General features: G+C 41.2%; 1 protein-coding gene across 2 annotated transcripts in view; it reads left to right on the top strand.

The window, feature by feature from the left end:
- Nucleotides 1-15,139, top strand: part of IGFBP2 (insulin like growth factor binding protein 2) — a 487,588-nt gene that overhangs the window by 32,967 nt on the left and 439,482 nt on the right. The window contains exon 1 of one of the 2 annotated variants that reach the window (XM_078679266.1): nucleotides 10,388-10,531. The exons of the other annotated variant lie outside the window; for it this stretch is intronic. Within the exon in view, the coding sequence (XP_078535392.1) occupies nucleotides 10,471-10,531 (61 nt within the window). The 5' untranslated portion in view covers nucleotides 10,388-10,470. Of the gene's footprint in view, nucleotides 1-10,387; nucleotides 10,532-15,139 lie in introns of those variants that run through there. 2 annotated transcript variants of the gene reach the window in all.

Below are 15,139 nucleotides of genomic sequence, written 5' to 3'. Positions count from 1 at the left end.
ATGGCGGAAGTTGCTTGTGTGCGGAGATAGTTACTCTCCTGATACCGGCTTTATCGAGTGAGCATGGGATGTGTACCTAAGCTTTTTCTCTCTAGAATTGTGTTAATGAGGTAGAGATGGACGTATGTGTGTGTCACTCACTCGTAACTAGTGCTTTAATTGGAAATATATAGGTGCAGGTACTCTGTTTAAAGGGCCTGTTTGCTCCTGAGAAGTGTCGGTAATCTCACATTATAATGTGCTGCATGCATACAAACAAGCATTTACAATGCAACGGTTTTGCCTTTGGAAAAGTTTGAGCTATTGGCATTGTAAATGACAAAATGTGTATTTATGTGTTGGTTTTGAAAACAGATAAGTAAATGGCATTGTCCTTGACATTGCCAATAGCTCTAACTTTTCCAAAGGCGAAACCGTTGCATTGTAAATGCTTGTTCTTTTTGCTTGCAGGCGCAACTTCATCTTGTTTTTTTTCTTTCTCTACAGTTTCATTACAGATATTCTCAAATCTTTTTTTTCTACCTACCACACGCTTTTCAAATACTGGATATTGACCTAAATTGGGTGCATATTCTCTTCTTAACCATTTATACTTTTTCACACAATTTGCATCTGCACTAACCTTTGTCTCATCAAATTCAATCAAGTACAATCCAGATAAAGTTCTGACTCGAGACAAAGCAACATATGCCATACCCTCTTTCAACACGGTATTTCCAATATTCACTAAAGCACTATCTACACTTAAACCTTGAGATTTATGAATGGTCACCGCATATGCCAAACAAACAGGAAACTTTTCTGCGTACATATAAATCTTTTACAAGCAAAAACTGAGATGAACAACGACTAAATTGTTGTTCTTCAGCAATTTCATCAAATTTGATTTTCAAAAATTCATTTCCACCTCTATTTACATAATTAACAAAATCAACAATTTTACCCATTGCTCCATTTACTAAACCTTTTTCCACATTCAAATTACGTCGTAAAATTACCCTACAGTTTACACATGCATACAAATTCTTTTCTAAACCAGCAGTTTTACTTATCGATTTCTCTAAAGAATCCAATTTCCTCTTCAACTTTTCAGTCAAAATAATAGTGATTCCTTCATGTTCAATTTTATCAATAGCTTCCAATTTTATAATTTCTTCATCTTCCAACTTTAACATTTCTTCATTGAATATAGAACATTCACGTAGTGTTGGCATTAAGCAGATTACAGATTTGTTTTCTGCAATTCTCATGTATATTTTCTCTGGGACAATATTTTCATTTGGAAACAAATTGGAAAGTAATCGTCTCTGTAAAACTTGTTTGCCATGTTCAGTCATTTTTCCAATTCTTATATCTTGAAGAATAGTTCCATAATCAGCATCATTAGCCTGTCGCATATTTGTAATAAGTTCCTTATACTCAAAATATGACCAAATGTTTACATTTCCAATGCTCCCCAAAGACTTTCTGGTATCTTCATGCGACAGTGTTTTAAACACTGGCTGTCCTTTTACAGGAGTAAGTTGTAGAAGATCTCCAAAAACTATGACGTGTTTTCCTCCGAATAATACGTCATACTCTGTTTTAAGAATTTGCTGCATTCTTAAGTGCACAAAAGCAAGCATTAAGTTTGATACCATGCTTACCTCATAAATAATGAGTAGTTTCATTTTCCTCAAGACTCTTGAAACTTCACAAGAAGCTTCTGCAGATAGCTTGTGGTATTCTAATTTATTTTCATGCTCTACTGGTAGCATTAATAAACGATGTAAAGTAATTCCTTTAATATTGTGGGCTGCTAATCCAGTTAGAACAGTGACCACACAAGACAAATGCGACTCAGTTGTTTTCTGTAGAAACGTTGTAATTACTTGAAAAACATTTGCCTGTTCCAGTTTGTCCACTCACGTACATTCAGATAGGTTCAAATGATGATCAAGAGCACTCTTTCTTCTCATGAAGTAATCCATGGTCAATCTGTTCTCTCACTTGCTCATATATTTCTTTCTGCTCAAGATTTAGTTGTTCTTCCAAGATTCCTAAGTTTGTTACATCTTCTTGACCTTGATACATTGCTGTTTCCACCTCTTCCATAGCAGTTGCTGCTTCATTTAGAACAATTGGTTCTCCTAGTGGGTCCTGACTCAATGGAGCATAGGTTTGACTGTCTTGAGAACTGTCTCTAGCAATCTCAGCTGCAATTCTACCTTCTTGCTCAATTTCGTCATTAAACATTTTCACATAATTAGCAAAAACAGGACTTTCTATAGTATCTTTAGTTGCATTGAAGGAATCTTCATAGCTCTTGAAATCTCCAAGTAATTCCAGTTCTGAACGCCATTGCTTGAAAAGTTGCAAATGAGCTAAATAGTCAAATTCCCTTTTGTCAGGTGTTTCGCAACTCAGTTTACAGTGATTAATCAAATGTCCTTTTCTTTGTTTCACTAGTCAAGTCAAGTCAAGTCAAAATATACTTTTATTTGATTCATTAAAAAAATCATAAAAGGATGGACAACCATCATAAAAGGCAGTGCTTTAGAAAATACATTTTTAAAAACCTAAAAAGACTTAAGGTCGATCTCACAATAAGGAGATGCTCATTATTTTAAAAATAATGACGAATATAACAATGCATTTGGGAAAAATCTGCTAATTAGTTGGCTGCTTGGCAGAGTCGCATTTTGACAGTTCTTTTGCTGCGATTTTCCATAGTAATATGTCGTCAATTGCCCTACAGGACACGGGAATTGACGACCCTCCGAGACATTTAATGACCACTGCTCTACATGTTCTTATTTGTTCCTTTCTTAGAGCCTCCCGGAGGGTGGATTTTCGAGCTTCCTCTAAAAAAGAGCAAGTACATAGTAAATGTAGTAGTGACTCTTCCCCTTGACCACAGAGACGACACTCCTTGGATGGCCATATTTGTTTCCATTTTGGGGTCAAATCCTTTGAGGGGAAAGACCCCATGCGTATCAAAGTCAGATAATGTTTTTTCTGATGGGAGAATTGTTCCAACAGGTATTGTTGCGGCTTCAGCCTCTGGTAATCCTTTATCACAGCCCAGGCATGATGTTTTTTTTGCAAAGGACGTTTTATCAGTTAATAAAGAGGTCCGTTTGATAGCGTTATTGACTACGATTTTAAATCTGGAGTACGTTGTGAGGGTGAGCCAAGCATCCTCTAACTGTAATGCCGACAGGGATTCCTTCAGGGCTGCTGTGGTTGAGTTGGCTAGGCTCTTTTGGTTTTCAATCTCGACCCAACAATAGTGGGCTAGGGTGTTGTTTTCTACCTCCCTCATCCTCCAGTAGTATTTTACTAGGGCGCCTTGTCTGGACATGATCTGATTTTTTAGACCATATTCTAAGCGGATTTGTGCCTGTGAGGTGTGTAGCGGAATTGAAAACAGTCTCTTAAATAATATGGATTGTGCTGTATTTAGTACTGTGGCATCTTTAGTATTCATAATTTCTGAGCCGTATGAAATGGAAGGTAAATTTTTTGCACCAATCACTTTAAGCAGGTGGGTGGTGGAGCATCTTATAAGTTTTTTCCTTAGGGTTTTAAAAGCGAACAACAGTTGTTTGGCTTTCATGCGACCTTGGTCCAAGTGTGATTTGAAGTTAAGCTTACAATCTAGCTGGAAGCCTAGGTATTTATAGCACATAATCCTAGTCAATAGAGGCTCACTCAATTTCCAGGAAAAAGTTAGCATTTTCAATGTTTTAATAGATTTCGAGAAACACATAACTTTTGTTTTTTTATGGTTAATCGTGAGTTGGTTCAAGATGGCATAGTCTCCTAATTCTGTAATCAGTTTCTGCAGGCCTATAGGAGTTTGTGCTAGCAGGACGATGTCATCGGCATATTGGACGCAAGGGATCGTTTTTTTTCCCAATTTTGGAGGGTCGGCTTGGATTAACCTGAGGTGCTTAGCGAGGTCGGAGGTGTAAATGTTAAATAGGCAGGGTGCCAGTACGCAACCCTGTTTGAGCCCATTGGATGTTGGAATTTTGCCAGTTAAACTGGACCCATCTTCTTTCTTGATTTGTACCCACATGTGTGAGTATAGATGAATGATGGCCGTCAGGAGTCGTGGCGGAACCCCCCAGTCTTGCATTTTTGCCCATAAGTTGGCTCTTGAAACTTTATCGAAAGCTGCTTTTAGGTCGATAAAGAAGGCGTACAAGGGCCTAGATTTTGCAAATGACTGATTGGCTATGAGAGTAACCGCTGAAATATTGGTGAGGGTGCCCATTCCTGCCTGAAATCCAGTTTGCGTGTAAGGTATTAAGTTTGATCTGCTGACCCAAGCCTCTAGCTCAACCAAAAGATTAGATGCGTATAGTTTCGCCTCCACATCTATCAGTGCGATTAATCTGTAATTGGAGGGATCCGAGCGGGAACCCGACTTGTGGATTGGGTTAAGGATACTTCCTCTCCAGGACTCAGGGATCAAAACCGCATGTTATGGCTTTGGTAAAAAGGGGTGTCAGGAGGCGAGACCAAAATGGAGGGTCATGCCGAAACAGGGCATTTGGTAGTCCATTGGGACCTGGAGCTCCCTCAGGTTTGAAGTTTTTTATTATCTTTAGTACTTTTTCAGCAGAAAAAGACTTTTAAGTCTTGAGACGGTTCGTGGGTCAACGTATTGTTGGCTTGTCCTCCGCCGCCGGCCCCATTTGCTGTTATTGTTTCGTTATTCGGGGCAATTGGAGAACAAGTTTCGTTGTATAGGTGTTCGATGTGGGCTCTCCAAGTTGTATCCATTATATCCGAATTATGATGGCGATTTCTGCCGTTAGTTAACTGATTGATTTGATCCCAGAAACGCTTGGAGTCTCTTAGTTTACATGCATAGAGAAGTTTTGCCCAGATATGTTCACTGTACTCTTTTTTGGCCAATCTTATGTCCCTATTGTGCTCCTTTCTTGCATTTGCAATTATAAGCAGGATTCCCTGATGGTGTTCTGTACCCCGTGATCGTAATTGTCTGATGTACTTATTTAGTTGTCGTTTTTGTTTCCTCAAGCGTTTGGTGTACCAGGCTGCCCCCTTTAAATTTCCTGCTTTATGGCCATGGACGTGCTTGGAAAATTTGTTATTTATGACGTGGATGAAGGACTCCCAGGCCTTTATGCTCAGTGTTTCTAGATTAGATCTTTCCAAGAGGCTGGATTATATACATGTGATATCCTCAATGTTTCCTTTTTCCAGCAGAGGCGTTTTAAGTTATAACATTGGGTTAAAGAAGACATCGCCTTTGGCTTCTCTGGAAGTACGAAACTTCCTAATAAAGTGCACGATTGTGGTTGATGATCGCTTTCTGCGCTATCTTTTATTTGAAAGCTCTCAATGTACGGGAAAAGGTCGTAGTCCGTAAACGTGTAGTCGATGGTTGAGCATGATTTTTGGGTGACCCTTGTATGTGCTGGGGGCCGATATGTTGGGCTTTGACCATTGAGCACTTGCATTGAGAGATCATTCAGGCGAGCTGCGCATCTCTTACCGAGGGAGACCTGTCGATTGGAGGCTAATATGGCCTCTGTTGTGTCCTTATTGCTGTTGTGTTGTAAATTCATGTTGAAGTCGCCCGACAGTATGATGTTAGCATCTGGATAGGCTAGTTTTAGTGTTATTAGAGATGTGATCAGTTGTTCAATTCTTAGGCTCTTTTGCCTGGATGCCGGGTGGATGTAGATGTTGAGTATAAGGAGAATGTGGAGCAACGAGGCATTTAATTTGACACATAAAATCCAAGAGCAGTCTAGGTCTATTATAGAAGCGTGCCATGGGATTTCTGTTAAAATAAAGGTGGAGAGGCCTCCTTTTGCTCTTCCGTATTTAGTGGCTCTTTTAGCCGGATTCTGAAATTCTTTGTAACCAATTATTGGAGAAGGGCTTTTCTGACAAGATTCTTGAACTATTGTACTGTGTTATGAAATCCATGAAGTCGGGATTTTCTAGTTTTGTGTGCAGGCCGTGCACGTTCCAAGAACATACATTACATCCTTGGTATGTGTGTGAAGCTGTTGGGGTTATTCATGCCTTTCCAGTGGGGGTAACTGCCATACTCAGGTGCCGGGAACCCGAGGGCTTGCTGGCTTCAGGATGGTCAAAAGTGATTGTGATTTTCCTGACCAAGGACTCTTTCTCCTTTGTAAGGCTGCGTAGATCTGGGCCTATTGCCCCTTTTAACAGACACAGTGAGTGAGGTGGTTGTTGTAATGGACTGGGATAACAGGAAGGGACTATCTTTTTTAGCTCGATGCCCCATTTGGCAAACGTGTCCTTCTGCTGCCAGATCTGTTCGATAGGAGTATTATTGGCGAATGTGGCAATTGTTAATTCTTGACCCGTGGGACTTGAGTTTTGTTTGAACTCAATACGTTCGATATCATTGGAATTGATATGGCTCAAGGCGGGGAGAGCTTTAAATAATTTGAGCAGTGCAGTTCTATTGAGGAAATAATGCACTCCCCTTGAGACATATTGGGGGTTAAAAGACAATTTATTATTGTTTGGCGTGTCGTGCTGCCACTCTTTTACAGAGCTCCTTCTGATTTCGTTCTTCGCCACCTTGGGCTCTGGGAAAATCGGAAATAAATCTCGGAATTCCGGAGTGTTTCTTTGTATATGAATTTCACCTCCCCTATTTGTTTCTGAATTACTGCCTACACCTGGGCCAATTTCCTGGGTCAAGGTAGCCTCCCCCGGTCTTGTTTCCCTTGTGGCCGTTGAGGTGCTCTTTACTGTTCATTGTGTGGCCTGAGTTTTTAGATTGTTTTTCACCTTACTTGCTGCAGGTTTGAATAAACTATATATTTTTTCTGGCGGAGGTGGCTCCCTTGAGTTGAGAATTGAAGTACTTTGGATGACTAGCGGCATAGGAGGTGAGGTCGATTGCTCTTTGGGCCTGGCTGATTCAATGCTATTTTGTGGTACTTGGTCATCTTCAGGGATTCCGTTTTGAACAGATCTTAGCTGGAATTGATCTGATGCCTGGCTTGTGTGTTTGGTCTTTCTGTACTTTCTCAGTCGTTTTCTCTTACGTTTAGTTAGTGGCTTGGATACTTTTAATTGTCTTGATGGAGCCTGCTTGCATTGAGCTTGAAGTGATAAGTCCAAAGCACCGGAATTGTCAAGAGTGCTTGGTGGATTAGGTGAAGGTGTAGTTGTCTTGCTTAGTTCGGTTGGTCCGGGGGTTGAACTCATTTTGCTATTTTCAAGCCCCACAGAGGAGTTAAGACCATCCAAGACCTTTTCCTTTGGCGCTTCTTTTTCATTCTCTATTGATGTTGGAGACTTGGTCAATACTTCTCTTGTTGTAACCAGTAATTCTGTCAATAAAGTTGGCACTGAGTCTAGTTTATCGATAATTTGGGTGCAGTGGCATTGACACATTTGGTAAGCTGTTTCCCAGTCTCGCTGCACCCTCAAGATCATCTCGTTGAAGCTATGCAACTTTTGTTCCACCCCCTGAACATGAATGGCGAGAATGTTCAGGAGGTCGACTTGGGTATCCAATTTGTCTGCGTGAAGAATCATTGCCTTGCTGATGGTGTCCATTGTGTTTAGCAGGTGAGGCCAGACTAGGGATGTGGAAGGGTGATTTTGTTCTACTGGTGATTGGCGAGCGTGGTTTTCCAAGTGGTGCGTGTGCCCTGTGGGTGGCTCGCTCAGCCGGCCAGAGAATGTAGTGGGTGATACCTTGTTTTGGGAAAGTGGTAGATAGGTGGAGAATCCTGGGTAACTTGATTGGCTTGATATCTTGTTGTCTACTTTGCCCTGACTGAGGTCCTGGCAGTTGTACTTATCTATTTCCGGTGAGTGGGACAATGAATCAAATTTATCTTGATTATAAAAGCTACCGACACCAAAGGGCTCGAGTTGATTATATTCGACTGATGTGATGACTCCCTTTTGATATGCCCATTTGGGCTGCTGTGTCCGCTGTAGCTGGGTGAAGATTGTTGTTGCTGGAACTGGCAGGGCATATCCAAAATTGGCGAGTTAAAATGAATGAGAGCCTCAGTTACCTGAAAGGGATTACTTTGGCAGGTTTCTGAAAGGAGGAGGGCTTTAGATGTTTGTAATTGGGGGTGTTTGGTGTCTTTATGCTTCTCACCCGTGGAATCCAATCCCATGTGCCGGGGTTCTTTCTTTTCTTTCCTTTTAACCTCACAGTTGGTGATACTTCTATCACCTAGACCAATCGTGTAGTCATCTTTTTGGAAGTCTTTGTCAGTGATAGTTGGGATGTTTATATTGGTAACTTTGGAATGGTTGGGCACGTGGCGACTCCGATTTTCCTCATTGGTTTTTATTGCTACCTTTAGAAAGTCTGTAATCAATGCCCGTTTCCTGCTGTTCGGGCAGGAGTTGTGCCTTTCTAAAGCTGAACGGGTTATCTTCTTGCTTCCAGCATTGGCTTGAGGGGTAGACTCTACTGGTTTTTTTTCTGTTGTTTCTGCTGTTTCCATGGTACTTGCCTCAACGGCTGGTGCTTCTGTTGTAGCTGCGTACTCGTGCCGTGCTTCTGTCATTAATATGTCCTCTGTGTTTAGCTGGCCCAGGACAGCAGAGGGCTTACCGGGAACGACATACATACAGGCTCCCTCCTTGCCCTTGTCCTCGTCCTCATCCTTACCCTCCACTTTTACGATTTTTGAGGTAGCTTGTGGGAGTTTATCCTTTTTTTCCCCTCCTCTTCTTCTCCCGGACCGTATTTCCAGGTTTTATGCTGGGTTTGTAGACTTTTCAGGCTCTTAAGGATATGATTCCAGGGGCTGGTTTCTGGTGTCTTTGTGTCTGAACTGGGGCGCTTGAAGCTCCTGACGGCAGGACACTGTGGCGAATCTCTGATCTGCGCCGGCCTAACTCCTACTTTAGTCAGTCAACACGAAACTCTCTCGGCCAATCTCCAGAGCTGCAGAGACTCCTCCCTTGGTGATCTGGCTTAGGGGAAGATAGGCAGCGAGAGGAGCGAAAGGAGCAGGCTGGGGCTCAAACCGTGGGTGTGTCACCACCCCCTGGTGTAGGACATTTTGAGGGGGGGGTGGAGCAAGTAAGGGACAAAAGATACGGGGAGGAGATAGGCTGAGTCGCGAAAGCTGGTCTACTGCTGCACTGGATTACAACTGGGCGCGCTCACCTCTCCTCCCGGGCTCCGTCTCCTGGGTCCCACCCAACACTCCGCACCCACAAGCAAACAAAGAAGCTGGAGCGGGGGAAGCAGGTGTGAAGAGGACAGGTCCTGTGCCCTAGTGCACCGATGACGGCTTCAGGCTTGTGATGCTCGCGTTGCTGGGTCCAGATTGCCATGGCCGCTGCCCTAGACCCAAGCCGCAGCCACAAATCGTAATGGGAAACCGGCCGCTAACCTCAAGCTGCCGAGCTCCCACCAAACACGGCCGGTCCGGTCCGCACTACAAGTCCGGTGCAGTCCGTTCTGCAGTGCCGGTTCTCCACCACACTCGACCCCTGCGGCCACTTTCGAATGACAGGCTTGCGGGGGGGGGGGGGCAGGGGGGACAGGGGACGTGATCGGAACCAAGCTGGTCCTGAGCTCGGCAGCGGCGACGATAGCAGCAGTCCGTAGCAGCAGTCCGAGCTCCTCGCTCCCTGACGGCTGATCGCAAAACCTGGAACCTTGTAGTCTATACAACTCTGCAGTCTCAGAGCCCGTTGGCGGTCTCGATTGCAGTCTCGGCGGGCCCCTCCTCCAGGTGCGTAGTCCGTCTAAAACAATGAAAAGCAAATCTCGTTGAGCCAAAGATAGAGGTTGCAGGCTAAGGGCTAAAGGCTCCAATCAGGCACTGACACGGCTGACTACTCCACTGCGGTCCTCCACACTGCACCGCAGTCTCTCCATCAGCCTCTGCTTCCAGGCTACCGGCCCGCTCCCGACCCGCACCCGTATTCAGCAGTGTGACTGCGCCCAACTGTGAGGTAATTGGGGTGATTGCGGTGGTATTGTAGTGGTAATTGTGGCGGTGCCTTGTAATCTTTTGATCCTTCCCACGCTCCTGGCTTTCCTGGCTGTTATCAAAGGCAATTTGCCATGGGAGTTGCTGAGGGAATCGCTGCTTACTCCCCTGCCACCGCCGCCGCCGTCGTTCTGTCCTATCCGCTCTGCTCTCTCTCAGACTCGCTCAATCGTGCTTTGTTTCACTAGACATCCTTCAGAACCAATAACGGCATATATACCATTATTAATGTTTTCGGTAATATTCTGTTTAAAAATATAGTTTTGCAGCACTTCATAGAGACAAATGTTCGCAAGATGATGACTTCTATTTGGATAATAGGTATCCAACATATTTGTTTTCACAATATCTGTACTCTCTGGCTCTTTTTCAGCTAAATATTACATTTCTTGTACAGATTTAAGAACTCGGTTTAGTGTTGCAGCAAGACCTGGACTCACCCAAATGATTCTTCTAGATTTGGAATATAGACTTGCAGATGATAACCGATCTGAGCATTCATACGCTCCAATTTCTCGATGAGCTAACATCTTCAAACTGTAAGTATATAACTTCTTACTTAGACTCTTCTCATGGGAAATCTCTTCCCACATTTCCTTCAATTCCGTCTTTTTTGATTTTGTTATGTAGGATATTACATATCGAGCAACAGCAATGGAATTGTCCGCAGCATATTGAATATCCCTATTAGCATTCCACATGGACAAAATGACTGGGTTATAGTCATTTATAAATTTTGACTCTTCATTTCTTCTTAAGTTGTAGGTATTTTTTTGAGACTTTCTTGTGATACTATGTCGCAAAGATGACATAAAACTGTTCACTCTTCCTTTTGATATTACAGGTTGTGGAAATGCAACACGGCATTTGGTGTAGAATTTGTCCTTAAATTTGTACTTTCGACGACAGTATTTCCCACAACGATGGCTTTGGAATCGTAAGACTTGTTGTCTTAAGTCCTTATATTGTGTACTTTTGGGTATATCACATGTAGCATATTCTTCAATAAAAGACAACACAGTATCATCTGAGTCTGTTTCAAATTTGGGAGCAACTTTGATCCATATTAGCATGTGTATGTGAGGAGCACCTCTTGCTTGATACTGCTTTCTCCAAAAGAAGTCCAGAACCTCTCCAAGAGGAGGATTTTTTTTATTGGTGATAAAAGACATCATAGGTTCAAATCTATGATTGAAATACCTGCATACATTAACTGGATCCAAAGAGCACAATTCTCCAGGTGTCTTGTATTCAATATTTAGTATATTTGGATTTGCCTCTCAAAGAAATTGAAGTAAATCATCCCAAGCATTTTCAGCACAGCTTAGAGTAAGGAACCATGTAGAAGTTCCTAAGTTCCTTAGCATACATTTCAGTTCTCCATGACGACAGTACCAGTACTCATTAGTACCACGCTGACACGCCATGAGATTAATTTGCTGAGATTCCAAAACATTATCTTTCTGCAGTACTTTATCCATAAATTCCTTTGCCGAAACATTTTGCAGATGTACACCTGTTTTCAATATATGGTTTACGGCATAAGAAAGACCAGACAAATCGCTCTCAAACAAAAGATGAAACAAATACGGAATACATTGTCGAAATTTTGGATCTTCTGGATATAATCTTGATGTCCGGTATTCAGATGCAGGAATCTGTACAGGTCGGTCATCCTATGGTCCTCCTTTTCCTGTGGGAAACAATTGAGGGAAACAACGAGCTTCCAAGCTTTTTTCCCATACACTAATGGGACTTCCTTTTGCTTCTTTCGTTTGGAATAACTCTATAGTATTCCCCATCACTTCTTTAGAATGTGGTGGATGAACACTGTAATGTTCGTAGATTTCTTCAGTTCTGGACACATCCACTTTTTCAATTTGTCCAGATGGCAAGTCTATCTTCTTCTACAATTATTTCTTCTTCTCTCACATACACATTTCTGTAATATTGATTAGCAGCCCAGAGTGCGAAAGCCCATACATCAGGATGCGGGCTAAGGAAATTTAGCCAAATCTATGGGAATATGTCACATAGACCTTTATTGAACGCCTATAAGGCAATGATACCCCCACAAGTGCAGTATGGGGCCGAAGTCTTGTATTTGAGTGAGAAGAACAATTGGGACATTGAGGAGGGGAAATGTCTCAAACCATTGATGTCACTGCCTAGCTCCTCTATGATCCAGGCAATCCGATTGGAGTTGGGAGTGACATCATGGAACATACAGGTACAAGTGGCTCTTTTAAGATTTTGGAAAAGATTGGGATCGGAGGAAGTTACAAAAGTATCACAATGGTGCAAAGAGGAGATTTTGCACAGCGATTTAAAATGGGCCAAGGTGATTAGAATGAAATTGTGCGCAATGTGTAAAAGCCTAAAAGTAAAATTTGACCAGGTGACACTGTCGGTTGAAGCCTCAAATGGGGAGCTTAGAACAGCAGGAAGAGAAGTATCCAGGCAAAATGACATGATATACCTGAGAAAGAAAGTATCAGTCAATTATATGATGAATAGTTGGGAGAATGATATGTGGTACCCCTATTTGGATACACTACCTAATGCTGGACTAAGAGCTGAAGTGCTCAGATGGAGAATAGGGGTTAACCATTGGGCATCTCATGGAAATAGAAAAGCAGAATTGGTACAACCTGATGGTAAATGTTGCTGTGGATTAGGTATTAAGTGTGACAATTTACATATTTTACTAGACTGGCAAAAATTTGTGTCACAGCGGAAATTGTTTTTACGACCTAGGTTTTTAAAATATGGTATATTTGAGCGCCCGCTAGCAATTAATCTACTTACTGACATGCCAAATCTTGACATCGCAATCGCCATGGCAAAATATATGAAGGCGGTGAAAAGGACTCTGCTGGAACCAAATATGATTGGATAGAAATTGGCATGGAAATATAGTGGGACACGCTCAAAGTAAATTGTGTTTATGTGGAAATACTAGCCTTGCGTTAGTGTGACTGTTGCTCGTTGCAATTTTAGGAGTATTGTTATATGACATTTTTAAGCTGTGGGAGGGAGGTAGTAACTGTCTGTGAAGGTAACGCCTTTTTAAAGTATCAGCAAAATTGTTTTGTATATGTTTTATACTATTTATTGTAATATGTAGCATGTTGTTTAGAGACCAATGGTCTAATAAACATACTTTTACTACTAAAAAAAATATTGATTATTTTTTATCAGATACAACGTTGCCTTTTTCACTTTCCTAACATCCACTAAATCTTGCCAGATTTTCTTACTCTTAGTAGGAACGCCATTAACAAGAATAACTAAAGGTTCATCCTCTACATTTTCTACACCAATTGTTTCAATATTTTTCTTTCAATGTAGAGGCAAATATACAACTCTTCCCGTTAATCCTATTTGTAAATCAGAAGGAGGCAATTTTCCTGTCTTAGGCTCCATACGAACAATAGCCTGAAATGGATGCACACATTGAATAAGAATAGACTCATAGGTATTTAAATCCATCAGTTCAGAAGGGATATTTACCAACTCAAGATTATTATGCACAGCTCTAGCAGGCATTTTGTTCTCGTCTAATTTGTTATAACAATATTTACAAATACGCTGATCAGAACCCAAATGAAAACAATTCTCTACCAACAAATAAGTTGCAAAATCCTTCCACTCATTATTATTTTCCTTTTCACTTTTTAAATACAGATCAACAGTCCTGGTCTGATTTTTATAATGAGTTCGTCAACAACACACACAACAATAATTTGGCCTTTCACCTGAAATCACCTTAAACTTTGTAATTTCTTGCTCAAAATTTTCTGTACTACTATGTTGTACATTCTCTTCTACATTTCCTTCTATTAATATCTCAATTTCTGCACTGTCTTCCTCAGGACCAAAATAACTAACCTCAATTTCTTCACCAACATTCTTTACACTTGATACAGATCCATGCAAAAGAGGACTGTTCAACTTTTTTAACATTAGAGCTGGACTTTTTGCATAATACAATCTTCTGACTAATTTCCTCATTTCAGAATGATGTACTGCTAACATCCTGAAATGGTGAAAAACACTTTGACATACTTTTTTAGAAAGAGAAGCCAGAGAATGACTTTGCAAACCAGTATTTTCTCTCACTCTGCAAGGGCCTAGTCCTTGCAACATCTTAATCTTTTGTTTAACACTTTTCTTAGTATAGTTACGTAAGAAATTGCGTAACAAATCAATAGATTCTTGCCGTACACTGCAAATACTACTACAATTCCAAGTGTACACTGGAGCTTTAGGACGTCTCCCTAAAACTTCATCAGCTAACTGCATTTCTAGGAACAATTTTCTCTTTCTCAATAGGACAACCATGTCTAACCTCAGATGCACGACCACTAGTGTCAACTGCATGCAACAAATCATTACTCTGAAAATAACTTTCTTCATTAAAAAAAGGCTCAGAACTTGAACTATGTTTCCATTAACCCAAAAAAAACTCAAAAATTACTTCTGTTAATTATTCTTCTCCACTTACTTTTGGCCTTCATTAAATGGATTGGCTTATCTAGTGATCGAATTCTATTGATTACTAAAATAAACAATTTTGTTTTCAATACCAAAGCTTTCTCAACTACATTTTCTATACCTTTCTTCTTCTTATAAAATGCTGTTTTTTTATATCGATTATTTTCTTTAATTAAATTTGAAACAACTCTATTATAAAACTTTTTTTTCCTAATTTCGATAAATTGATTTTTCCTCATTTACTATACACTATTTTTTCTGCAGTTGACTTTCCATGATTGTTCTCTTTATTCTTCTTTTTCTTTTTCGTTGCAGACAAAGTAATACCACGTTTCCCTTTGTCCACACTGCTCTTAGGGGCATATTATCAAGGGTGGCGATAGGGAATTTCGGCCACTAAGCGGCAAAAATTCTATCGCCCATTAGCAAGCTGTCGCTAACAGCAGTTAGCAACAGCTTTTAGGTGATAGCGAGCGGTTTGGGCCCGCTTTGCATGTTAGCGATATTTTTCATTAATGACATGCAAAATGGGCGCACCCAAACTGTTAGCGACTGAAAACAGTCGCTATCATCGCTATCACCTATTAGTAAGGCAGGCAGGCGTAGCGATGGAAATATTCGCGCTAAGCGCGAATATCTCCAAATACTAA

The sequence above is a fragment of the Lissotriton helveticus genome, chromosome 3_1 (assembly GCF_964261635.1).
Source record: "Lissotriton helveticus chromosome 3_1, aLisHel1.1, whole genome shotgun sequence".
Classification (NCBI taxonomy): domain Eukaryota; kingdom Metazoa; phylum Chordata; class Amphibia; order Caudata; family Salamandridae; genus Lissotriton; species Lissotriton helveticus.
The sequence above is the reverse complement of the archived record's forward strand: the minus strand, read 5'-3'. Positions and strand labels throughout refer to the sequence as shown.